This window comes from Amphibalanus amphitrite, unplaced genomic scaffold, assembly GCF_019059575.1.
Source record: "Amphibalanus amphitrite isolate SeventyFive unplaced genomic scaffold, NRLGWU_Aamphi_draft 000116F_arrow, whole genome shotgun sequence".
NCBI lineage: Eukaryota > Metazoa > Arthropoda > Thecostraca > Balanomorpha > Balanidae > Amphibalanus > Amphibalanus amphitrite.
In genome coordinates, this window is record NW_024881611.1 from 562,662 (window position 1) to 588,502 (window position 25,841).

The window sequence follows — 25,841 nt, forward strand, 5'->3', positions numbered from 1 at the left end:
ACACGGCCGAGTGGCCCTCCACCCTGACGCTGGCGGCCGAGGGCGGTTTGTCTCAGCGGCGATCTGCCGACTCATTGTCGCACTCACAAGATGCTTACCTCCGGCCGGCGGCGCGCACCGCCCCGTCAAGTGGCCGCGCCCGTCGGTGCCCCTATTCATCTCCCGGATACTGAGTATGAAGTCTGTGCACCTTGCCTCTCCGCTGTGTACATCCTACGAACCACGCAGTACGCTACTTGGTGCTTCTGTCCGCCACCCGAGATCGCACCACGCTGATACAGCAGCTGATCTGACGTGCGCACAGGGCCACAGGTGGGCCGGAGACGCTCATTAGTGCTGGAACTGGCACCAATTATCCGCCCGGACGGCACACGACGCCGCGGAGGGAGCCGCACGCCTCCCACCGCCCACCGTCCACCGTCCGTCAGCCGAGCGCTGTCCGAGGGCCGTCCAAGGCACGAGACAGCGCCGTCAGTCAGAGCAGGCCATTACCGCGAGACTACAGAGACGGAGCGACACGAGATTAGGCGACAGACGCCCCGCGCAAGTCTCCGGCATTTGGCTCCCTGTGTCGGTGCGCGTCGGAATGTCTGACGACAGGCTGCGTCACCGGGAAGAGCAGCGCTAGAGCCAAGTTCGAACGACGAACCATGAGCTGATCGACATCAGGCGCCGGGCGTGGGTTTGAAACGAGCGGAGAGAGTCGCATCATTCAGCTGGTCACCCAACGGTCTCGGGCTGTCCGGCCCCGCACGCCCAGTCCCTGGGGGCGCCATTCACACCTTTGTGATGCCCGTCGCGGGCCCGACACTTTATGAAGCGGTTTCGGGGCGCCCGGCTCCGGCGTCCATTGATGCCTGGGTGGAGAGAGGGCGGAGAGAGGGTGGAGAGAGGGCGTGAGAGGCGACAGGCGTCTGTGTATCGAACAGAGCCCACTCTGAGCTCCCTAGCACCCAATGTCAATGGACGCAGCTCGGGTGGAACTGAGGCTGTTTCAGCTCGGCGCCGGGCCGAGATAGTGCGGCCCTGTGCGGCGTGTAGACGGCGCTGGCCGCAGCGGGCGGCCGGTGCACCTCCTGCCGGGCGCCACAGAGCCGCCCTGAGCCACTGAAGGTGTGTTTATACCCAGCTGGGCGGCCAGGCTGGCCGCACCAGAAGCTCTGCTTATGACGGCGAGCCGCTCAGCGCCAGCCGAGTTCCAGCCCAGAAGTGTTATGTAAACACTGGCCGAGTGGTGGAGCGTGGCACTTAACACGCGCCCCGGTCCGGCATGGCTCGCCGTCGCCGCTGTGTTTGCGCCAGCTGGTGTGTACGCTCCGTGAAGCTGCACTGGTCTGCAACGGCTGTTGTTGCACGCTGTTGGCTTTGTTTACACGTGTTCAGCGCTGTTTTACACATCCGTACGAATTCACGATGTGCATAACCGTTATGTGTGCCTGATTCACTTAATTTACATCGATGTCAGGAGATAAGTGATAATTATGGCAAACTACGACTGATACCAAAAGTTTTTGTTCATCGGCTGCAGAAAAGACAACAACGTTTGTAAACCAGGCCTCCGTTTGGGGCAGTGCCGTAGCAGTAGCGCCAGCAGGTCCTCACCTTTGACGGCGACAGTCGGTCCGATCAGCAGCACCACCAGCAGCAGACAGACGTCCCTGCACGTCGGCCAGGTCACTCGGGTCACTCGGCGTCCGCCCATGGCCGGCCCAGGTCAGCGGCGGGTCACAGCCGCTTCAATACATCACCCGCTCCGACCCTGCAACACACAGAGAACAACACTCAGACAGGGCTGCACGGCTCGTAATGGGCGCATTACACAGTCAACACAGACCCGTGCAAATCAACATGTCTTTAGCAATGGATTATTATAGGTTGCACACAAATAAGGGCAGCTGCACACTAGTCGGGATATTGACGGAAGTAATTTCCATATGTGACGCCACGTTTCGTGACGGTTGGACACTGAACCTCGTCACACCTATGGCTTCGTAAGCCGCTTAAAGCCGCCGCACCTCCGCAAGCCCTCCCTCACGAGCACATCGCGCCCTGGCCGGAAACACTGACAAGTCGCGTCTGTCCCCGGCCTTCCCCGCGCCTTCCCCCGCTCTCGCGACCGGCGCGTTCCTTCACCCCACGCCGCTAGTGCCGGCGCGACAAAACCGCTTACGGGGTGCGCATAAGAGGATCGACACCCATCGAGCGCCGACTTAATTCGTACACAGTTGATAAAGTGGCTGTCGAGGGAGCCGCGAGATGCGACATTGCTCTCAGCAGAGCCGTGTATGCGTAATTTGACAGCTCGCGTTTACATCCCGATAGCGAGGTGGTGATAGATAAACGGATGCTGCTGCAGCCTCGTGTGCCTGACAGGTAAGAAGTAACTTTAGCTATCATCAAAGGATGTCATTTCCTGTTTGGCCTGACTCTGAGGCTGCTCGCCTGATACACGATAATTTTTTATCTACAGGAATGAGACAGGAAACATATAAAATTGGCCATAACATTGTATTTTAAATGATTCGAATTAGAACAATACGCATGTCGTTAAAATGCAAAAAACAAACAAAAAACAAATAAAAACATTGGATATGAAGAATCAAAAGTATAGGTGCTTAAAACACATGCCTATCGGTACGTTCATGCACCGTTATTCAGTAGTCACTACAAGATGCATGATGGTGGTTGCATTTACATACGAACTTACGTCTTCTTTATCTTGTGTAATGGTGCACCCACGTGAAGGCACCTTTCAACAGCCGCGCGACTCCGCCGTTTATTTCTCCGCATTCCACAACACAGAGATTCACTGCCGCTGCATGTAAAACACAATAAATTTTCATGAGACCTTATGAATAAAATGCTAATTTTCACCAACTGTCTACTGAATGTCGGGTCGACCTCCGTCCCTGACCAATGACCATGTCATCGTCCAGCGTGTCCATAGCGCACCAGTCACCGGACTATAAAAAGACGGCTGCCAAGTTTTTACCTGGAATCCAATCATTCACACCAACTGGCACCTTTCGAAAAATAAACAACATAAAAAGCTCAACCGTATGCACAATCAACCGTCCCCGCCCATATCCGTTTCACACAGATCACCGGTGGCCCAGCCGGCTGTTTTACCTGGACTGCTCCAGTTCCCATCACTTCCCACGGGCGGGCCGTGCCCAGAACGAGGCCCCTCCGACCCTATGTGGCTCGTTAAACCGGCAGTGCCAGCGTGCGGCCGGTAACGAGGCCCGCCGCGCCCGCCGCCACCTGCGGTGGCCCTTTTTACGACGGCTGCATTGTTGGCCCGGCCGGGCCGTTCATCTCTGTCGCCGAGCTCGGGCGTTTTTCACCGGCCAGCCACGTCGCCCGGGCAGCCGTGATCGCCACTCTATGGCCGGCCCGTTCCGTTTGTCTGTCTGTCTGTCTCCGTCCGTCCGTCCGTCCGTCTCCGTCCGTCTCTCGGTGTCTCTATCTGTCTCCCGGGCCGGCCGTGACCGCCCGTCGACTCGCTCGTTCGTCCGGTCAATGGCGGCCGTTACGGCGCCGGAGTTTTTCTCCGATCCCAGATAGGATGGAGCGCCAGCTGTGCAGACGGCCGACGCTCTCTCTCGATAGTGCCATCCTGACCGTGGGAACCGGGTACGGACGCCACCTATCTGACACGGGGACGACATTGATCATTGCAGGCGGCTGATCGGCAGCCCGAGTCGTGGCTCTCCTGAATGGTGACGCTATCTCGCCATGCTCCGATACGTTCGTTCATCATGAGTCGGCGCAGATAAATCCGCGCCCGACCGAGGCGATAGTCGTTTGATGTAACTAATGAGCAGTGGCGGCCGCGGCCGCCATCAGATACACCCGCAGTCGCCGGTCACGCTGTCAGTGTTGCATGCGGTATTCCGTGTCCGACCACATGTCTTCCTTATCTCGCGTTTGCTCAGACAAGCGTCGGTCTATATCGATGCGGTTCGTCGACTTCATTTGACGTTCAAACCGGCCGAGTCTTTAGCTTGAGGTTTATAACCCGGCGTTGGGGAGTTCACTGACTGGTTTCTGCTGTGACGGTGTTCTGCCCCGCCCGGTGAGCCGGTGTCCAGAGGACGGCGCGCCCACTCCACAGCTCGGGGCGTGTGTGGTACGCAGGTATGTAGCTCGCCGTCTCGGGTACCGGACTGGTAGGGAGGGAGGCGGCCCCCTGCCGACGGCGGGCGGGCCGCGCGGCGGGGGAGCTCAGGGGAGCGCACCCGGCCGCCATCCATCGTGGCTCGTACCTGGCCGCTGCCAGCCGGACAAGATCTCCTGATCTGGGGGTGACGCTCCCCGGCGCCCTCCCGCCGGCTCACGAAAAACAAACTACCAGCCGCGGGACGCGCCCGGCCGGCCGGGGGTGCAGGCGTCGCGTGCGGCCGCCGCTCGCCTGCGCCGCGCCGCTGGTGACATGAAGCCATCGCGATGAGGCTGGTACGATGCGCCGCCAGCAGGCGATCCAGATACGGCCGCCGGCGACGTCTGCCGATCGGGACTCGGCCGCATGCAACCACCGCTCTGCGCTCGTCTGATACAGAGCGATAACGGCGCTGGCTGCGGGCCGGCCTCGTAATTACCCAGCCCGCAGCGCTCCCAGCCCGAACAAGTCAATTTTCGGAGCCATGGCTCTCAAAGAGGCGGTCTGCAAGTGCGGCTTCTTGAACATAACCACCCAGCTCGGCTGATCGCCTTACGGCCGCGCGGCCAGTTCGGCGTTTCCCGGAGCCATCCCAAAATACCTGGCACGATGGCATCTGGGCACCGGCATCAGATGCTGGCCCATGTGAGCATGGTTAATGACCACCGATGTGAAGATTGCCCGTCCAAATGTGAGCCTGCACGTGATGTTCACAGTCTCATTACGCCGGCGATTACCGCAAACGGTCTGCAGCGGGGTGCATCGCTATCCGCTGATCGCGCGGCGCGAGTGGCGACCGCCGGCGCCCGTAAATCGCGGCCTCGGCGGCCTGTCGTAACCGCCGCCGCCGCGTCGGTATGTCATAAACAAACAGCGTGCGCTGTGCCGGTTCCGGCTCACTCTGCGGGCGGTGCGCCGACCGACGGCGGCCCTCCGACGCTCCCAGCGACCTCCCGGTGCCCCGGCCGTCGTCAAATGAGCACGGGCACGGTGACCTGTGCTCCCAGACGCTCCACTTCGTGACCGAGGCGGCCACTCCATCCGCGCTCGGACCACACTCGACGAATGCGCTCGGCGCCCGCTCCGTGCTCTATTCGCCCATCTCCGGATTCATTCCGTGCTCTACATCCTGATGAACTATGTATACGACCATCAGCACGGTTTATCGCAATACTGAGCCGCTTGTCCATGGACATCATGTGCCCCATCAAACTCCGCCTGTGTTTAAACAGCGACCGCCATTTTCAGGGCATATTTTAACATACTGACTGCGTCCCATTTTGGGACGCAGCCCTCTGCCTTTGGGACGTAGCCCTCGCGAAATTTGGACCACTGCGTCCCACACTGAAATGCCACGGTTTCAGCCGAAAAGTGCGAGCAAAAATAAGTAACATGCCTCGGTCTTTTACTGTGTAAAAGATGTTGGCTTTCCGATTGCTTTGTGCCCTGATTTACTATGTACCTAAGCACATACATGCCCTCTCCAGTCCTTGTGCCCTGCCCTACCCTTGGTCATACACCTTATTATGTTCTTCCCTACTATACCCCTAGGATATGTGCCCTGCCCAGTGCCCTGTCCTTAGGTCTTTTACCTTGCCCTGGCCTTTCTTCAGGCCCTTTGCCCCGCTCTGCCCTGCCCTCAAACACGATACTTTATATATTCTGCCTGGAAATTTGATGCGCTGCCTTCCCGTCTTTTGGCCCCGTGCCCTGCCCTACCCTAGTTTGGGGCCCCTGCCCTTCTCTGCCCTCAAGCCTTGTACACTTGTCCTGCCATCAGACCCCGTGCCGCTGCCTTGTCTTCAGGTACTGTGCCCTGCCCTGCCATCAGGCCTTGTGCCTTCCCATGTCCTCATGCCCCGGCCCCGCGCCCATCCTCGAGCCTAATGCCTTGCCCTGCCTCAGGCCCTGTCCTGTCATGTTCTGCTTCCAGGCCTCATGTGCATTGCCCTGCCCTTAGACCCTGTGCCCTGTTCTGCCATTAAGCCTTATGCGTTGTATCGCCCTCAGGCCCGTGCCCGGCCTCGCCCTAAGTTGCTGTGCTCTGCCCTGTCGTCAGGCCTTGTGCCGTCCCATGCCATCAGACCCTGTGTCCTACTCTGCCCTCAAGCCCTGTATTCTGCATTGCCCTAAGGTCTCGTGTCCCATGCCCGCTCTCAGGCGCTGTGCCCTGCCCTGTCATCAGGCCCTGTGGTGTCTCCCGCCCTCAGGTCCCGTGCCGTTTCCCGTCCTCATGCCCCGTGCCCTTACCTGTCCTCATAACCCGTGCTTTGTTCTGCCTCCATGCCCTGAGCCTTGCCCTGCCCTCAGGCCCCATACCCTGGCCCTGTTTCACCGGTGATAGCAGCACGCTGCTATTACACGTGTCAAATTGGGTTTCCATGGAGACATCAACAGGCCCATTGCTCAAACACTACCACAAGTATGACGTCAGCTCGCGGAATTTGATAGCAGCGTCCGACGTCCGTGAAACACTGCCCACGTCTTGTCATACCTTCGGGGCCCGAAGGTATGACAAGACGTGGGCGGTGTTTCGGGCCTTGTGTCATACCTGTGTCTTATGTCTTGCTCTACCTTTAGGTACTATTTCTTGCCCTGCTCTAAGATCCTGCGTGTTGCCCTGCCATCAGGTGTGTTGATCATCAGGTGTTCTAAGGCCCTGTGTCTTGCACTACTCTCCGGCCTTGTGTAATGATAGCCTCAGACCCGCGCCTTGCCTTGCCCTCGGACCCTGCATCCTACCCAGCCCTCAAGTATCCGTCTTAGCTTAGCTTCATGGCCTGTGCCTGCCCTGTCCTTAGGGCTCAGACTCTGTGTCCTGCCCTTCCCTAAAGTCCTGTTTAGAGATGTCAAGTTGGAGCCCGCAGGCCCGGAGCCTGGCCCAAAATCCGGCCCTACAGGGCTTTTGCATGCACAGTGGATTGTATCATTGTTTTGAGGTACCTCATCGAAACGCATCGACTGATATGCGACATGATCTATCTTGGTCACGAAATGACCGTAATGTGAGCTCAAGTTCTGACCTTGACATTTCGAGGTAAAAATGAGAGAAGAACGATCGTGCAAACGAAAATTCTCTACCTTTTTTAGTTCAAAAGCTTTTCATGAAACCAATATTGACAAAAATTGTAATTTTACCCGTTTTTGGCTATGGAGCCTTAACCGTTGATCTGAACTCAATCCTGACGAAATATTGACGAAAGAGCTGTTCAAGATATATCGATTGCTTTTCTCCTATCGATTGCGCCCTCCTAGCTATCATAGTTTTTGAGATACCGGCACGTTTTCCGAAAAAAAAATATCGCATCATTGCGAAGTTTGACATTTGATGGCATACGGTCAGATCAGGGCCGTCATAGCCGTCTGGCCATAGGAGGATATAGAGGGGGCCACGGGCCATGCTCCCCCCCCCCCAAAGCGCCCGGAAATGGCACAAAATCGACACATTTCTGGGCATAATAATTAAACAAAGGAACTTCCATTGGGAAAAGTTTGGGTTATATTACATGATAGGCAGTAAGGAAGCGAAATCCGAAGCATCCAAAGCATCCGTTCATCCAAAGCATTAATCTATGATGGATTTTTTATGTAGCTTTAAAATCCGATGATTTTTTGTCACAACTTAGGTGGGTACTGTTTGACCTTACGTCACCTAATTATTTCAAACACATAGTATCTTCAATGCAAATTGGCCATGTTTCACACGTCAACCTCTATTCTGAATCAATTGATAAGGGTGAAAAACGCAGGAAGAGACGTATGTATCACATTTTAATCATGTGCATATTCATATTTATTCTCTAAGCATAGGTACAATTTGGTGCGTCAAGGGAGGTCAAACACGCCCAACGCCGTTCAGGAAAACGAGTGACTATAGTTCGTTTTTCTTAAGTTTGCCCCTCACTGTAAACGTCTTTTTGAACACAGCACGAGAATTGCTAGCTGAATTACTGAGAAAACTGGTTGGCGCACATTGATTTCACCAGATTTCACAGACGATCAATTTTATCAAATTTGTTTACCATTTCACAGACTCATAGCTCGTATTTACCCATACCTACAGCTCCACAGTGATAGACGACTTCTCAGGAATTATGTCTGAACTAATTAATAAATTGCACGGCGTTTAACATTAACGTTACATCGTCTGTGTTCAAAACTTATTTTGAAAATATTATTCATATCTCCGATACAATGTGCGCCAACCAGTTTTCTCAGTAATTCAGCTAGCAATTCTCGTGCTGTGTTCAAAAAGACGTTTACAGTGAGGGGCAAACTTAAGAAAAACGAACTATACGACTGGGCGAATTTCGAGACTGGCCAAAAGCAATCACAGCCCGCTCCCAATATCCCGCTTGCAGTGCCCCTCCACCAGCACAGTACACAATGCATCTGTACATTATCTCACTTGCATTATATACTATTTCGCTTGCAATGTGCCCTTTCCGATCAAAGCATGTGCCCTATGCCACCTTTGGGACGCAGTGAAAAATCCTTAAAATATGCCCTGGCCATTTTTCAAGAAAGTTCTACGATGTGAATATATGACAAGCTGCACGCATAACCAGCCAGCCAATCAACTCAAGAGCCGGTCATTCTTTTAGTGCTGTTTACAAATTCGCTGGTTCGCGTATAGCCTTGTCAGGGTGCGAGGACCTACCACCACGCAGCCCGTCACAAATTAAACACAGGCTCGTAATCCTCGCCGTTATACGCTAACGGTAACATAACAGAGCGAGTTATCGCTCTCGCACACCCCCAAGCTAATTACGGGGCTGTTTAATTAAGTCTGCGGGGAAAACGCTTGCGAGTAGGGCGCCGCCATACCTTTGACTGACAAGGAGCAGGCAGTCAAGAAGTAGACATATTTGCCACCAATGCAATCTACTAATGAGCAAGTGCAGCTCTAAATTTGAATAATTTAGTAGGAGAAATAAACTATCGTGATTGAGCGGTACATCGCTATCTCAATTTTTAGTTTCAGACACTCTGATTTTTCGGAGAAAAAAAAATCTAACAGGATAGCCGTATTCGCCAGGTTCCAACCGATTCGCTGAATCAGAATATCTCCAAAGAAATTAATGCGTTTACACGGCGTTTACCATAATCATTATCGACTGGGCTCTGAAAAACTCGGGCCGTCCGCGGCGAATCGACGTGGGAGGCGAACCAACCGCGAATGTGGATGGGATCGCCGCCGCCTTCTGACGGATAACCAAACGGATCGAGCCGCCGATGAGGCGTCGGACTGTGCCGATGACGGATCGGGTAAAGCCGCCGCACGGCCGCACGTGAGACTGATGACGCCAGCCTGACGTCACGCTCGATGACGGACGGGGCGGCGGGGGCGGGGCGGTGACGGACGATTAACGCCTGCCGCCGGCCGCCGATGACGACTCTATCTCGGCCGCTGAGATCGGTACTGCACCCCCAGAGCTGCCTGTATAGACTGGGCACTGGTCGGGCTCTGTCTGGCCGCTCTCTGCCGTCCCTGCCCGGCCGGCGCACAGCGTCCACCGGGCCGGGACCCTATCGCTCCATCGGGGACGCGGTCGTCCGCGCGCCGGCCGCACCTTTTTATACGCGGCGCCGCGCCGGCGGCCGGTCGACCGGCGGCCTTCGCTGTCGAGCGCGCACCACCGGGGCCGGGGCGACTCCCCCGCGTCGCCTGTCGCACAAGAATCTCACTCCAATCTGGAATTAATCCGACGAATAAAAGAACGGCGCGCGGCCGAGACTCGAAACTCGCAGCGCATTAATTGAGTGAGCGAGGGTCGCGCGGCGGCTCAGCGCTGAGTGTGTGACTCAACACGAGGGGCGACGGTGAGAACCAAGAGCTGCAGGCATCTGGGACCGGTCCCTCTCGATCAGATCCTCTGACACCCTGGGAGAGCTCGCGACGGAGCGTGGCCGACGCGACGTTCGCCCGCACTATCGGTGCTGGCGTCTGCCGCGGCGTCACCGCCGTCTCAGCCGTCCGACGGCTGATTAAGGGCACCATAAACAGGAACACATCATCCTCACTGAATACACGACGCTCAGGACACACCGTAAATCTGTCGGCCGGATTCCGGTCGTGTTTATTCGTGGCTGGCGCGGTCGGAGCGCCGGCTCGGCCGGACCGGTTCGCCCGGCGCGCGCCCGCCGCCGGGGAGGCAGCCACAGACGGGGCTGGGGGAGAGCGGATAACGACAGCCGAACGGGTGTAAGTTATTGGTCAGCGCGACGTGATGAGGTCGAGGAATCGCAATGCGCCCCAACTGTGTGGTTTTACTGAACACATTTGTGGTTAGCCAAGTCGTGCGATGTCGTGTCGTGCTCAAGGCTATCCCAGAAAAAGGTTCATTTAGCGCGATCCGCAGAACGGAGGGCAGGAGCTGGCTACAAAGGACTGCAATCGGCGCTGATGTCCCGTCCGGTGCACAGGGAACGGCATTGGCACACTCGGCAGGGGGTTGCTTGGTCAGAGCAGGCCAGACTTTACGACCCGGCTCCGTCCCCTCGCTCAGCCCGGCTCGGAGCCGGCGGGGCGTCGGCGGGCGGTCGCGGCGACACTGACGGATGCAATGTCCGGCTACCCCGAACACCGCCCGGCACTCCAGAGCTTCACAGCCAGACACTGGCCATGAATGCCGGTCAGTGAATTACATGCAGGTCGGGCTCGTCCTCAGTCCGACCGACTTTCTCTGGAGGTGTCACCGGCGCGGCCAAACAGACGCCGGCGCTGATCAACTGTGCACCGGCAAGCAACAGCATCCGCGGTCCACACAGCGTGCACAGGCGCGCATACAAACACCGACGTCCAGCCCTGTTCGCCGCCTGTTGGTGGCCGCCCGCATTGACTGACGATGAGCTATGACCGCACGTGAAAGGCGGCCGGCGCGGCCGGCGCAGTCACACCCTGCGGGCCGTCCGTGCGAGGAGCCGACACAGACTGACGGCTCGCCACTGGCGCCCCGACAGTGACGGACGACGCGCCGGCAGCACACACGGCCAACAGGAAAACCGGCAAAATCTACCGTGATAAATGACCGGCAAACGGCGACACGCAACACCACATCAACGAGGTGACTGCAGCCACCTAGCCGCGCCGCCCGGCCGCCGACGTGAGAAAAAAGCCAGCTCGCGATGACATAAGCGCCACAAATCCGCCGGCCGGTCGGGCGGGTGTGCAGCCAACGCGGCCGGCCGGCGCGGCGGGGTGCAGCGGCCGCTCACCTGCCCGCCACCAGCGGGCGAGCCGGCCGGCCGCAATAAACTGCGCGCCGGTCGGCGGGACGTCGACGGCGAGCCTTTGGCGCTGCCGTTTAGGTCATGAGCCGCTATTTATGCACACATCGCGGCCACGATTTGACTTTCAGTGGTGAGATAGGATCTGCGTCGGCCGGCCGGCTGGCGAATATTGGTCGCGGCCGCGGGCTCGGCGGGAAGATTCCCTGATCCAGTTCGCCTGTTGGACACGGAGGATCCGGAGAGCTATGGATCCACCGCACCAGTCGGATCCCGGGATCCCTCTCTGTGCCGCCGCACCCGGACGTCGCTCAGCGGGCAGGGCAGCCAACAGCTCCGCGCAGCCAGCCGCGACTTCAGCGCACCTGTGGCGGTGTGAGAAGGTCGAGATGGCTGATAGGTGATGTGCCGTCTGCAGCCCGGGCCGGCCGGCCGGCCCCGGAGACGGTCTGCAAACAATGCTGTCGGCGTCCGGCAGCGTGACGGCGCAGCTTCTGGTGCTTCTGCGGCCGAGCACAGGGAAGCCGGTCAACAGGGAAGCCGCTGTCTGCCGCTGCAGCGTCATCACACACAGACGAATCTGTTGGTTCAGGAACGCCGGCAAGTGACAGGTCATCATCAGTTATGCCTTATTCTCAGCGTAGGCGACCTCCATTTACTGAATGTCTCTTTCTCTGCACGATGGGACGCAGTGAAAAGCCTGGCTGCGCTGAAGCGTCCTTCTCGCCACAGATGAAGACCTCAGAGTCTTTGACGGAGCTCAAGTGAGATGACGAACGTGACTGCTGCGCTGAGGGCATCTCCGTGAAGCAGCGCCATGTTCCGTCCTCTACCCGGCGTGCACATTCCGTCGTGCACACTCTCGCCGCCGCCTGCAGTCGCTCTCTCTCGGCTTGCACCCGACTGGCGCCGAAACAGAGATAAGGCGAGCGCGCTCCGTCGCGATCTGTCGGCGACATCTCGCAGGCCCGTCACGGAACATCGCCCTGCAGCGCCGGGAGACATCAGCAGCGCGCGCGGACGTGCCGCAGAGGTGACGGCAGCGGAGGTGACAGCGCGGCGGCGGCGCGGCGGGCGCGGCGCTCGCGGGATGGCCGCCGATAACGGCACAGTACACAGCCGTTCGCGGAACGGCGAGCCGCGCGATAACCGGTCCACGCCGGTGCAAACAGCCGCGCCGCTGTATTTCAATGAGCGCTGGCAGATGTACGCGCGCGAGCCGCACTGAATGCGAGGTGCGGAAACCAGACAGTTATGAGAGACCGCGGTGCAGAAGTGCCGCGAGCGGTGCGCGCAGATTTATCGACCGGTGACGGTTGGGTTCCACGCTCATGAATTGATTCTAAAATACACACAGCGAGAAATAAGCCCAAGATTAATATCCCATTCAGCGCGGCTGGTGGCATTGACTGTGATATAAGCACGTCGTGCAGCAATAAAGAGGCCGGCTATGGCCATACGCTGACAGGACCGATGCACTGTGCGAGTGCAAACAACGGGGGCGCCTGCTCTGAATACACGGCACGGCCAAGCGGCGGCCTGCTGCTGGGACCAGCCGATATATGTAGCGGTGCGGCCGCACCCCATCGCCGGCGACGGCTGCCGTTTCTAACGAGCCACTAACAATCCCACTACAGCAACAGTCGGCCGATCGAGCCAGCCGTAACGGAACGGAACGACGGAAACAGAGCGCCAGTCTTTTGATACATTCAGGCCGTAAAGTGCCTCTGTCATTTGCCGGCAAAGGCGCCGTTCCTTGGAATCAACACAATTCAAATGGCATCGACGAAAGGATATGTCGACGCTAGCAAAGGAACAAAGGAACTTTGAGAAAATCGCATTTTATGGGCTAAAGCACAGGGAATAGCAGCTGGCTGTGAGACGAAAATACGAGCAAAGGCGGAAAGCAATTACAACGGCAATGTTATAAGGGAAATGTAGGCACATTTTATAGCAGTCTGTGACGACCGTGCAAAGAAAATCGCTGAAACAGTTGGCAAGGCGACCAGAATCTGTCTGAACAGTATGAAATAAAACTACAATGCAATGTGACATGCAGCAGGTGACCGTATCGTTTCTTAGTGACCTCTGGTCGGCTTCCTTGTGAGGTGTTGTAAATCGTATTTACCAGATATATCTACGACAGGTATACCAAAGGCATAGCTGGCATTTCACGATATGGCACACGGACAAAGATTAGGCCCGATGAAGATCATTCTGCAATAATCGCTGCCCTGACAGTTGTCACCTGCGGCCCACACAGAAATGACACATTAAGGGCCCGTCCCGTTTATCTCAGTCACAGGCGGAAGGTCATAAATAAATGCAGAAATAAAATCCAAATAACTTTATCAGATCGTCTCAGAAGAACAGATCTCGTTAAGCTCTTAAGCATACAGTCACGCCACGACCGTGGTGTTTGCCGATAGCATGATGTTTGCATAAGGTATCTAGTCGTAGAGAATCATAAATAACAGCAACGATAATGGCGATATCAAGGAGCATTTGAACAGGCTGAACACACTGAAAGTGAGCAGATGCTAATACGAAAATTAGACGTTAATTCGCATACAGCGTCACGTTTAGAATGCATTCATCATGCACACTTTAGAATTGTTATTTCACCTGGACTACCCAGCGGAAGACATTTATCCTCAGCCAAGCTGAAATACAGCGCCGTAATGGCCATATTTATCCAAATCGCCGGAATAACAATGGCGCGATCATGATAATTGACGTTTAAAATGGAAAACGGCTCCAAAGACAATCAACTAGCGCATTTATCAGCATTACCCACCCGTTTCCTATTCAGGTGGATTTGATAGCCGGCGCGAATCGCTCAATACTGAGCTGCGCGACCTCGATTCCAATAGCAGCCGGCCGAGAGGAGCCGGCGAAAATCTGGGACCGATGGAAAAGAAAGGCTGAGGTCAGCACTGGCGCCAGATATGGCGCCTTCGCATGACCAGTCGCGTTAGACCGGGGCGGGCTGATCTGCTGCAGGACACTGCGTCAGCTAGGGGTGGATTCTTAGTCTGACGTCTGTCAGCCACTCTTCCCGACTTTCCGAGGAAAACAGCCTAAGAATTTAGAGGCTCCGAAGTTAATCACCTCTCTGACCACATGACCAGTGGCCAAGTTGGCTAATGACTGTTCCGCTAAGTAGAATAAACAACAGTCAGAGAGCGTCAGCGGCGCTGGAGCTCTGCCACCGGCCGGCTCCGTTTTGGGGTCTGATCGCGCAGGAGGCGCCCCGACAGTGATCCTCTGGGATGAGCGGGATCAGAGGTGTGGGAGCCGGAGCGGCGGGATCCGCGGAGCGTCCCCCGGGAGCAGTGCGGCATCAGGTGCTGTGATCGGACCGATACAAGAGCGGCCGCAAATGGGCCGGGACGGCACACCGAGGCCGCGACACTAGGCCACGGAGGAGCCGCATACCGCAGCGGAATGCAGATGACGTTGAACATGCAGGATGAAACGCAGGTGGGCACTGGAAGGAAAATTGTTAGTTTTCGACAGACACGGAGTTGAGAGATCCTTTCCATTCACTTCCGAGTTTAACAAGAAACTTTTTCAGTCTTGTTAGAGATAATTCAAGACGTTTATTTTTTTTTTTAATTTTGCAATAATTGAGTGTTGACGGCGCTTCACGATGGCAAGTGTTCTAAATCCGTGAACAAACGCAACGAGCTAGAGCTCATGGTCGCTAACCACTTCTAAAATTAGAACAAACTGTTTGGTTCCACAGAACATATTGTTGACATATAAATGTGCCGTTTTCCCGGAGAGGACAGTTTGCGGTTTCGGGTGGCCTGGCCGGTGGCCAGCCTCTGCCGCTGCCGGAATGCGACAGAATGACACCGCATTAGATGGCGTTTCAGACATTCCGGCGCTGCCGGCCGGCCGGCGAGCACCCCAGCGGCTCTGATCAGCGAGCCAATCTGGTAAGTAGAGCTGCGGTCCGCGCTGTGGGTGGCACTGCGGCCCTCTGTTGTCACAGCCGAGGGGCGCCCACTGCTCAGCCAATATTCACACATGGGGATTCGACCGGCCAATGACTCACTGGGGGTCTGTCGGCTCGGACAAAATTCACCGAGACAGATCCACTCGCCAATGTGGATTTCGTCCGCGTATATTGCATTATCGGGCGCCGATTCAGTCTTCTCTGGGTCTTGCTGAACCCTTTGAACTCCTGGCCGACTTCGCGAGGCGTGGATTGGTCAGATCATAATCCAAAAGCTTCAACAATGATTGTCCCCTCGGCAAAGACCATCGCGAATAGACTAATTAATCCTCCCTGAGTACTCGAGCCCTGCGCAATAATGTCTCTGACTTTCACTTGATAAAGCTAAGCATCAGCAACGGGTTTCGCAGATTGTGGATAAAGGCTCAAGAAATGTCGGGGCCAGTCACCAGCTGCTAAAAGACGCCTCCGTCTAATCATAAGCCGAATCAAACGAGCATCGTTTGGAGATCCATCTGGATGTCACACGTCTCCGCCGTAAGAGACACGGGAAAATGACAGCGGCGGGCTATCAGATTTCGCAGACTCGCCAGACACATCTGACGGCTCCGAAAGTCAGATATGACAGCGGCGGACGACCAGAACACACAGGACAGATCGTCCGGTGATGGTGACGATTTGGAAGTTTTAGGCCGCGCGGACTATGCGGTGGATCCAATTTGACGGTCAAATGACGGTCAAACTATCTGATGAGAGGTCAGATGGTCCGGCGTGAAAGGTCATATTACTCAATTGGTACGGTGGTACGCACTGACGGGTCGACCATCCGTTATGACAGGTCAGTCTGTCTGCACAGACAAGTCAGACCGTCGAGCCGTTCTCCCCTGCACCTCTGCCGTCACCGTCTGAATGACGGGTGGACAGGCGGGCGGCCCGGACGGCACGGGCCGGGCCGCGTGGCTGACGGCCAGCCCTGCGCTGCACAGGTCGGTATGGCCGGCATGTTTGGCGTGGGCACGGATCACCTAACGGATCGGCAACTCTCCCCGATTCCCTTTGTTATCGGTGTACCCGCGGAGCGGGCTGCCATCTAGCGGCGCGGATATCTTCACTAAGGAGGGGAGCCGGCGCCCGCCGCAACCAGTGTTAAAAGGCACGGGGAAACGGGTGTGAACGCAACACCCGTCCGTCATTTCCATCCTCAGGATGTTCAGATCAAGTTCAAATCCTTCTCCTCCACGCAGCAACTCTTGATCCGGGCTCAACTTTATCTCATGCGGGCTGCTCCCTTGAAGCTGTAATGTCAGCGACGCCTGGGTAGGACTCAGGTGCAGCCGCCGTCATGGGACGGGGCCGGCCGCTACCCCGGGTCGGCCACGTCACATGCTTTCGCCTCGGACCGCTTAAAACGTAGCGCTCGCCGTCTATCGGGGCGCTTCGTGGCTGGCAGCGTCCGAGGTAGGTGACTGCTCCTGTTATTTCATATTTGGCTTGAGGGTTGAATTCCCTCACATCGGGTAATTCTTGTCTAAATTTTAGTTGCGCGACTATCCTTTAACTATTGCAGTCTGTTTGTTGTTTTGGCCCTATGTTGTTTTGAATAATAACGTCTTCTAAATCTTGTACATCTTTTACTACGGAGAGCCGGGAGTATGGAAGTATTTGACGGAGACGCTAAATCTCGCACGGTTCACCGTTTATATTTGGCTTAACCGGAATTAGCTGTTAAAGAGCCTGAGAACTGACACCAGCCCGAGGAGACCGCTACCCACCGAGTGGTTCAAAAGGCGCAGCATCCCACTGGAACCAGAACCGATCGATTGTTGTGCACTGCACTGGGTGGCAGACGGTGCGGCACACACTGTTATTAGAGTTGCAGGCGTGTCCTAGACATGTGCCTCGTTGAGCAACGACGTAGTATGGTAGGAACCCACATTTCGTGTTATTACAAAGCGCACCACTCCTCCCATGGGAGCACACCCGTAGCCGGGTGCAGAGAGTGCTTGGGGGGCTGGTCGGCCTGTCCATTCGGACGGGCTCAGCCCCGGTGACTCTCTATAGGGTGCCTGTCCATACCAATGTTTACCCCAATTCCTATAATCCTTCCGGCTCTGCAATGGTCTCAATGGACCGAAAGGGCCTAACCCAACAAAACAAAAACAAACAAAGGTTAAGAACGGATTAAATTACGGAGTCTCTCTAACAGCTGGAATGTTACCATAACATGGAAATGTTACATACTTTATTCCCTAATCAGCTGGAGCATGCATAATGATCCAAATGATTCTAGTTATGCTTGAGCTGTATGAGCAAGAAGCACGTCCTCGCAACTTTAACGTCGTTTTTGGCCGTAGGTACACGAAAACCTTTCCTCATCCGTCTGCCCATAGTACGAGTTCATCCCCTGTTCCTATCTAGACGGTCACCGGCTACCAGTTGGAGTAGATAACATCGGAGCAAATCCAACGAGCTGGCCATTAACGAGACTATAGGTGGACCTCGGCCCCTGTTTCACGATACGACCCTCCCCGCCGCTACAAGGTATCGACACTTAGCCGGTTTTCATTAAGACGTTGGCAACATTGTGAAGTTTGCTTACGTTTCCATAGGAACGGAGGCACCCATACCTGATGATGTTAGGTACTGGGTAGCAGCGTGCCGCTAAACAGTGACTATAGCTTTGGCCCCGATGCTGGTTTAGCCACGTGTTACATCTCAAGATATCTGTGGCTTACAGCCAGGTCAGGTCATTTTGCACCCTATATATTGCCTCATATTCAACATTCTCTCTCTCTCTCTATATAATAATATATATAATACTAATAATAAGTCAATAAGAGCAAATTGTAAGGCGTCTCATTTGGTCTGGGCGGGTCATTCTTAACACCCTCAAACATCGGGTTACATGTTAACAGTGGCATGAAAACGGTCAACAGCAGTTTTTTTTTTACTATAACTTTTGATAGACGTGCTAGAGCGATGAAAACACGTCAGATGTGTTCAGCTCGACGCTACGGATCGACTGATATGCAGCATGACCCTTTCCGGCCAGGTCATGACCTTGGCCTGACGTAAAATTTTCAAAATGGCCTTTCAAGGTCAGCCTACGAGTATAGTTTATTCGACGCGTCTCGACGAGAGGAACACGATGCTGGCAAAAGTAATTTCGTGGCTCGTTTAAGTCAAAAGTTATTACCGAAAAAAAAACGTTTTTCTTAAACACGCCTATTTTTGGAGTTTTTGCCCTCTGGAGGCTACACCGTTGACCTGAGGTCAAATCTATGAATAAAACTCAGAAAGACCTGTGAAAGAGCTATCGAATGCGCTTTTCCGCGGCGCTGTAGTTCTATTGGTTCTCAAGTTATGCGTCGGGTGTTTCGAAAACTGTTGAAATAGGCACAATTTGCCTTTAATGACCTCTGGTAACCTGACCTTTGACCTGACCTAAAAAATGACTGAAGTATTTCCGCCATTATTTTTACGCTCTTTGGAATGCCGCCTACCTCGTGTGGCTACGTGGCCCAGAAGCCGAGTTAGGGTGGGGGGCGTGCGGGGGTTTCATACACCCTCGACCCGGCGCGGTTGGTACCGTGTACCGGCCCGGCGTGGGTTTTTACTTTATGCAAGTATATTTGTGAAAGTTACAGGTTTAATTTAATCGGCAGATGAATATTTATCAAAAATATACTCATGAAATATATGTAAGAGATGACAGCGATCGGAAAATTACTCATTTTACGATGGACGCTAGGTCGCCCACGTGGGTATGAAAACAACGATTTTCATGACAAAGGATACAATCTCAAATACTTAACCTGTCTCTAACGATTCTTGCCATTCTCATTTATACCATAGGTATCTTCTAAGCTAGCTGAGAAACCATGTTCCGCAGAAAAATCACTTAATTAGCTCCGACACGACGCCCTCAACACGCACGAGGCCGGCCGCGTCCTTAGTGAAGATAGTTTACCTAAACGCCCACCAGGTGGCAGGGGAGACAGGTCGCGGGGGGAGTTGCCGATCCGTTATGTGATCCGTGGCGTGGGTCACTGCCGGGTGGCCCGGGTCAGAATGGTGCCGCTGGGAGCATCGATTCACTGGGTAGGTACGCGGCGAGCAGGCTAATCAGCGAGTTGTATGGTTATTCAGGTCAGGTAAGCGGCTGGACAGGCGACAGACAGCCTGATGGACAGGTAAACAGACAAATGAACGGACCACCGACCGGTGTTTGCTGAATCCCTGTCCGACAAACGTCTCAGGAATACCTGCCAGTTTATGTTGCTTCAACAAGACAGTGGCATTTCATTCTTCGGAAACAATGACCTCGAATAGGAACCGTGTTCTGCTCAGCGCACAAAGAACCAGCAATGCGAACATGACCAGTACATGACTGAAATACCATGGGTAGACCTACCTACAGCATACCGGCCCTGTTCCAAACGCATAAATATCGCCGGGCCATTGTGAGCGCCGTCTATTGGCCGCTTGTTGAGTCGTTTAAGTTGCAACTGGCGCAGTTTTACGGCGCAGTGTTTCCGCCGTTACGGCCGGTAATGTCCTCCATTTCTGGTCGACAGTCGACACCCGGCGAAGGCCGTAGTTTTCACGGGGCTACGTCGCGGCAGTCGGCGGCCGGTGGTTAGCGTGTCTGTGTTTTTTGCCGCTTGGCGGCAGAAGTCGTACCATGCAATGCCAGCGTAGTAAAAGTCGTGATAGATAAACGGACTATGGAAATATAGGCTTTCGCATAAACATCAGGCATAGATGTAGTCATTGATACCAACAGTAGTGGCGAATACATTCATATATCTGTAAGGCATTTCAGCACGAAAGCTCAAGGCCATGAACATATCCGTCGCACCATAGCTAGCACCTACGGCTTGTCGCATCCCTGCCGGGTAAATCTTACATCAACGTCTCAGGCTCCGCCGAGCTGACATCGCACCATTACTGACTGACGTCTCACCATTAAGCAGGGAAACCTCAGCTTTATAAATATCGGCTCCATTATTAACGAGCGCCTTGACAAGCTACTCGTCGCAATGATGCTGGCCGGACCTGCAAACGGTCACGGGTCTTCTCACTCTTCGAATTGAACTATATAGCTAACATTTGGCCTCGATTCTCCGACGGAAGCAGGGTTGCCACTTTCAACTTTGCCAAACAAGTGAACAAGTGGGCGACCGACTTAGTCCCAAAATAGTCTACCGATATAAAACAATATCATTTTTGAAGACCATGACCATTGACCAATGACCACTCCGTGGGCTGCTTTTCATGCTCCGGCACTTGACGTGTCTCCATGGACGTGTCCTACACCGCTGATCTGGTGAACATCCCCTGCGCCCGCCCGCGCCAGGGGCGTTGGCGTGACTGTGACGCTGCCGTGGCTCCTAATGAGGGGCGGGCTCGACCGGCACCGTCGCCGCAGTCGACGACACACGTCGTTAGCGGCGACACCCGGCCCGTCGTCACGGTCGCTCTGTCATCGTGTCGTGCTGGCGCGCCGCTGACGGACGCCGCCACTTCTGACACTCTGTACAGCTGAGCCCCGCCAGGGGAGGTCAGATGACAGGCGGGATTTTATAGTGGCATCGATCATTTGTTCGAGTTTGCGGTGGCGTTTCCCGCGGGAGCAAAATCTATCATTTTAGGTGAGGGTGTATGGCAGGTGCTTAAGTAGGCCAGCTCTGCTCTAAGCTCGGACCAGCTGAGCCCAAAAGTTTGCTGTGTTCGTGACATGGTGCCGGACGGGGGCGGTCGGAGGGCGGGAGGGGGCGGGCGGAGGGCGGTGGCGGTGACAGCTGGCGGGCAGGGTGCAGGCGAGTGACTGGTCCGTCAAACGTCAACACCAGCGGTCGGCCGGCCACCAGCCGGGCCGACAGCGCTCAGGCACGCCTGCTCGCGCTCGGTGCAAATGGTGCACGCCGGCCGCCGTGTCGGTTGGACGCCTTCCGCGGCGGAAAAACAGTCACGCCAGGCGCGCCAGGGGCGCTCGGCGCCGAGCCTGCGCGCGGAGCAGGCGGCCGGCCGTGCGGGGCGCTGTTTACGTATGTGTCGCGCGCCCGGCGCTACCGAGGGAGCAGCGTGGCCACACATCAACAGGCGGGCGCGGTAACAGGACACCGGCGCTGCACCGACCTTCCCATGCCCCGCGTCCCCCGGGGGAGACAGAGAGGAGAGGAGAGGAGAGGAGAGGAGAGAGGAAGTGGGGCAGAGAGAGGTCGAGGTAGAACGAGGCGACAAGACAGTTGAAGATGGAGCGAAGTGGGGAATGAAGCAGCTGTCACGCAGCCGCAGGCGTCAACATGTGGAGAGTGCTGGCAGTATCAGATGACGTACGTCACACATCACGCGTCAGCTGTCGCGCGTCATCTGTCACACGCGTGATGTGCGGAGCGCGGAGCGTCACTGCGCGGCTGGGCTGGACTTCGACCGGGCCGACATTAGGCAAACAAGCAGCCATCATCGGCCGGAGACAGGCGCCCCGCTTCCCCCGCGGCGTTCTAGAGGGCGAACCAGAGGGGCACGGACGCCAGACCTGCGGCGGGGCAGGCGCCCCACTGAAGAGGGGCAGGCGCCCCGATCTGCGGAGGGGAGGAAGCCCAAACAACGGCGGACGGGCACGGCTTGCTGCGATAAATCATCGACAGCGGGAGATATGGTGGGGAGGGACCAACGATTACCACAATCGCAGCGCTCGCGGCACATCCACTTCGCAGCTTCGGGCTTTATCGACGATTTTCGCTCGCTGGTTTGCGATCATCGATCTGCTCTCTTCCACACTTATCTCATGCTGAGTGAACTGAAAACCCATCAGTTTATCCTTCAAATACATGGACTCAGTCTATCAGCACCACTAACCGTTTTTATGGCTTTGAAGTTACAGATAACTCCCCGAACGACTGTGTACTGTATACTTGTATAACCCGGCCTGCCATTCACCCTCGCCCGGCACACGGGGTCCACGGCGCGCGATTGCGCCACCACCGTCCCATGATCCTCTGCGCGGGGGCGCACACTCGAGCGGGCCGGCCGGTGACACGGGACAGGTTTACGGTGTCGGGCGCGCCTGGCACTATTTACAGTGACACGGCCGAGACGGACCGACCCGGCCCGGCGGCGGGCGCCAGACGGATCAGCGCCGGTGACGGACGCTCACCCCCGCCGGACAGACAGCCGGGACGGGTCACTGAGCTGACCCTGGGCGCGAGAGGGTGTCTGTCTGTCTGCGACAGGTGCCACACATCGCCAGGTCGGCCGTGGTCCTGCGATATTGTCCAAACGACCCACGCGTGACCTCGATCGTCGCCTACATCGGGGATTCAGGTGCCCCGGGACCCCAGTACAGACTGGGACACAGCGGCGCCCGGCCGGCCGGCCTTGTGACGCCGGTGCCGCAGCTGCCGGCGACAGCCGCGGCCTGTCACTGACAGCCGCATATCGCACCGCAGAATACGGACAGCTCCACAGGCCGCGACAGTGGCACACGGCTCAGACGGCCCCCGGGCCGGTGGTGACGGGGCCCCGAGCCGACCGGTCCGCCCCGGCCGCGCTCGAAGCTTGCAGCCGACCGCCAATGTCGTAAATTGCCACCAATCAGAGCAGGGTGAAGGCGCGGCGGGCCGGTGGTGCCGAGTGGCCGTGGGCCCATTCAGCGCCCACTGGGTACAGCTGTGGCTGGCGTGGGACGCGACGGCCGCGGACGGCCGCGGACTCCGTCAGGTCGGGGAGCTGAGCCTCCGAGCCGCCGCGCCGCGCCAGTGTCACGGGAATAGGCGACAAACACGTCGGCCCGTCCGCCAACGCAGTTACGCAAAACAGGCAGCGGCGGCGGCGGAGGACGGAGCCAAATCGGATTACGGTCATCTCACCGGGCCGCGCGACCACGCGGAATGCGAATATGCGTGTACCTAATGGCGAAAATACAATGAACTGGCAAACACGGACATACAAAGGGAATTAGGGGCACCAGCTATGGACACGCACACCTTAGGGGAGATTTTATCACTAACAATGAACTCTAAGGTAGCAGCGGCAGCTGCATATGAACACCAGTAACAAAGGACACTGCGCACATTCACTGATAAACAGACAGACGTGTATTCATTGCAGACCGCCGCTGGCACACCGGGCCGTACAAACACCTGCTCACGCGATAGGGTCGTGAGTGCGCCGGCTGTATGAATGAACCGTCGGGCGGCCCGGCGTCGGTCCAGTATCGACGTGCGCTGCAGCCGTCCATTCGTGTACATACAGACGATCTGTCATCGGCAGCGGGAGGCCGACCACCTGTACGGCCGAGGCCGCCGCTGCCGCCCCGCCGCAGCCCACAGCCGCCCGCCGGGACCGAGGAGGCAGTATTGATAATTCGCCGACCCTTCACTGCACGACTGCACCGCAACGGTGACCCATTTCAGGTCCTCCACCGCGCGCACCTCTCCCGTCCCCACCCGTCTGGCGGCGTGCGTGAGCCGGCGCCGCCACGCACAGTTCTTCGCATCGTCAACTCGAACAAGCCAACGACGGCGACGACGACTAACGACGACGGTAACGATGGCGAGGTTATCAGTACATAGCGAGTCACGAAAATGTGGTACAAAAACAACCGGGCGTGTGGAGTTGACGAAATGTCTGTCCGTGACACCAGTGCTCGGCACTCACCTGATTGCTGCAAGCCGCCGCGTGCTGTCTGAAGGTGATTGACCGGTTGGTGAGACTTGTGCAATAAACGGCTGCTGACGGCGTGGATACAGTCCGAGCGACACAACTCCCCCTCACAGTCCTCGACCTGTACAAAGTCCTCCTCCCCTCGGACACCTGGCAGAGCGCAGGAGCGGCTGACGGGCGCACCCCACCCGACTGACGACGAACTCACACTGCCCGCCGGGCGGCCGCCGTACGACGGCCGGCCCCGAGCCGCCGGGCTCGAGCTGCCAACTTCGGCCGCCGAGCGGCGCTAGTGTCGCGCCGGACTGCTCCGGGCAGCCGCGGCAGGGGTCCTCCGCAGCCGACAGGCCGTCCGACTGGCCCAGGGAACGTGAGGTGCTGGATGTCACCTCCCCGTAACTAGTGGGTTCTCATTAAAGAGGGACATTAAATCAGCCTCCTATTCCGATGCTGCGCGCGAGGCCGACCATGCGGAGCTAAACACAGCCATCAACAACATGCGGTAATATTACACCAACTTTCGCAAAAATTATAACTTCGGAGGATACCCGCGGTCCCGCGCTAGCCCCATGCGCTTAGATATATGCATTTGTTCCAGTAAACTAAAAGGAGGACGAGTGATGCTGTAAAAGCCGGCGTAGACGGTAGGTGCGCCACAATTTGTTACCCGCAAGCATTATAGCCCGCAAGTCACATGTGAGAAATTTGAGTCTCAGACCATTTAGGCAGTAATCCATCACCACCAGTATTTCAGCTAAGTGAAGTGTGATTTATCATTGAGAACCATTCAAAATCATTTGCATATGAGTGCCGACAAACAGCATATCGATTAATTAAGTTCAAAGGCTTTCCTCAGTCCAAAATATTTTAGACGGTTACGGATGATTACGTACCTATAACCTATTCGATCGTTTTTTACTCACTCGTGTCACTAGATATCGCCAATATAAGACTATAGTATAAAAACAAAAGCGTCTTTTCTTATTCATCTTTTCAGTAAAGCCTCATGTCTTTCTAATTAGGTACAGTTCGCGTTTGCGAACCCCATTGCGGCAGGGTTGCGTAGTCGAAATCGGAGTCTACAGTTCTGCCCCCATTCGCGGAAGAAGTCGATTTTTTAAAAGTTGGTTCGGAGGTGGAGTCGGTGTCATTGAAAATCTATCGACTCCGCAGCCCTGCTTCGCGGTATTTGTTTCGACAACCGACGTAGCCGCTGTGATCAGCCAATGGAAGCGATCCCATTATTTTAGTAAAGCTACCCCGAGCCTAGAATGATGCAGGTCAGGTATCGTTTCAGGAATGGTGAGGCAGGATATCACATATGAGGCTAACTCGTGCACGTTTGCGTGAAAAGCTAGGTGAAAGCTCAATGGTTTGATCATGGAGTGATAATTCTGATCACAGAACGTTTAAAGGGACCCTCCCACCTTAACATTAGATTTGAGTTGAGATAGCCAAATTGGTGGCCATGGCCTGAAAATACCGGTTTGGGCACTCACAACATCGAAAAATGCTTTAATTCGGAGATATCGAATTTCAAACTTGCAGTTTTCGGATTCTAAGGGGCTAATGCATTGGTATGCCCCCTTAGAATTTGTGACGTCAGCGGAGATCTAACGATTTTAAATCTTTTACTAAAACGTTTGGTAGCACGCGGTGGTATATGCTGCTTTGCGCGCAACAAATGCCGCACTTTCAAATAAAGTCGCTAGGAACAGCAGAGATCCCAAAAAGTAAACAAAAGTAAAAGTCTAATATCTTGAAAACCGGTGAATATTTTTCGATGAAATTTGGTAGATATTCGTTTTTGCTCTT

The 25,841-nt window shown here is 55.7% G+C and overlaps 1 protein-coding gene across 1 annotated transcript in view; it reads right to left on the minus strand.

Annotated features, from left to right (window-relative positions):
• Positions 1–24,245, minus strand: part of LOC122381225 (fibroblast growth factor receptor-like 1) — a 50,289-nt gene extending 26,044 nt beyond the window's left edge. Inside the window, exons 1-2 of the mRNA XM_043365169.1 lie at positions 24,021–24,245; positions 1,603–1,759 (exon numbers count right to left, since the gene is read on the minus strand). Of these exons, the coding sequence (XP_043221104.1) occupies positions 1,603–1,702 (100 nt within the window). The 5' untranslated portion in view covers positions 1,703–1,759; positions 24,021–24,245. The remainder of the gene's footprint in view (positions 1–1,602; positions 1,760–24,020) is intronic.
• Positions 24,246–25,841: the final 1,596 nt, after the last annotated feature.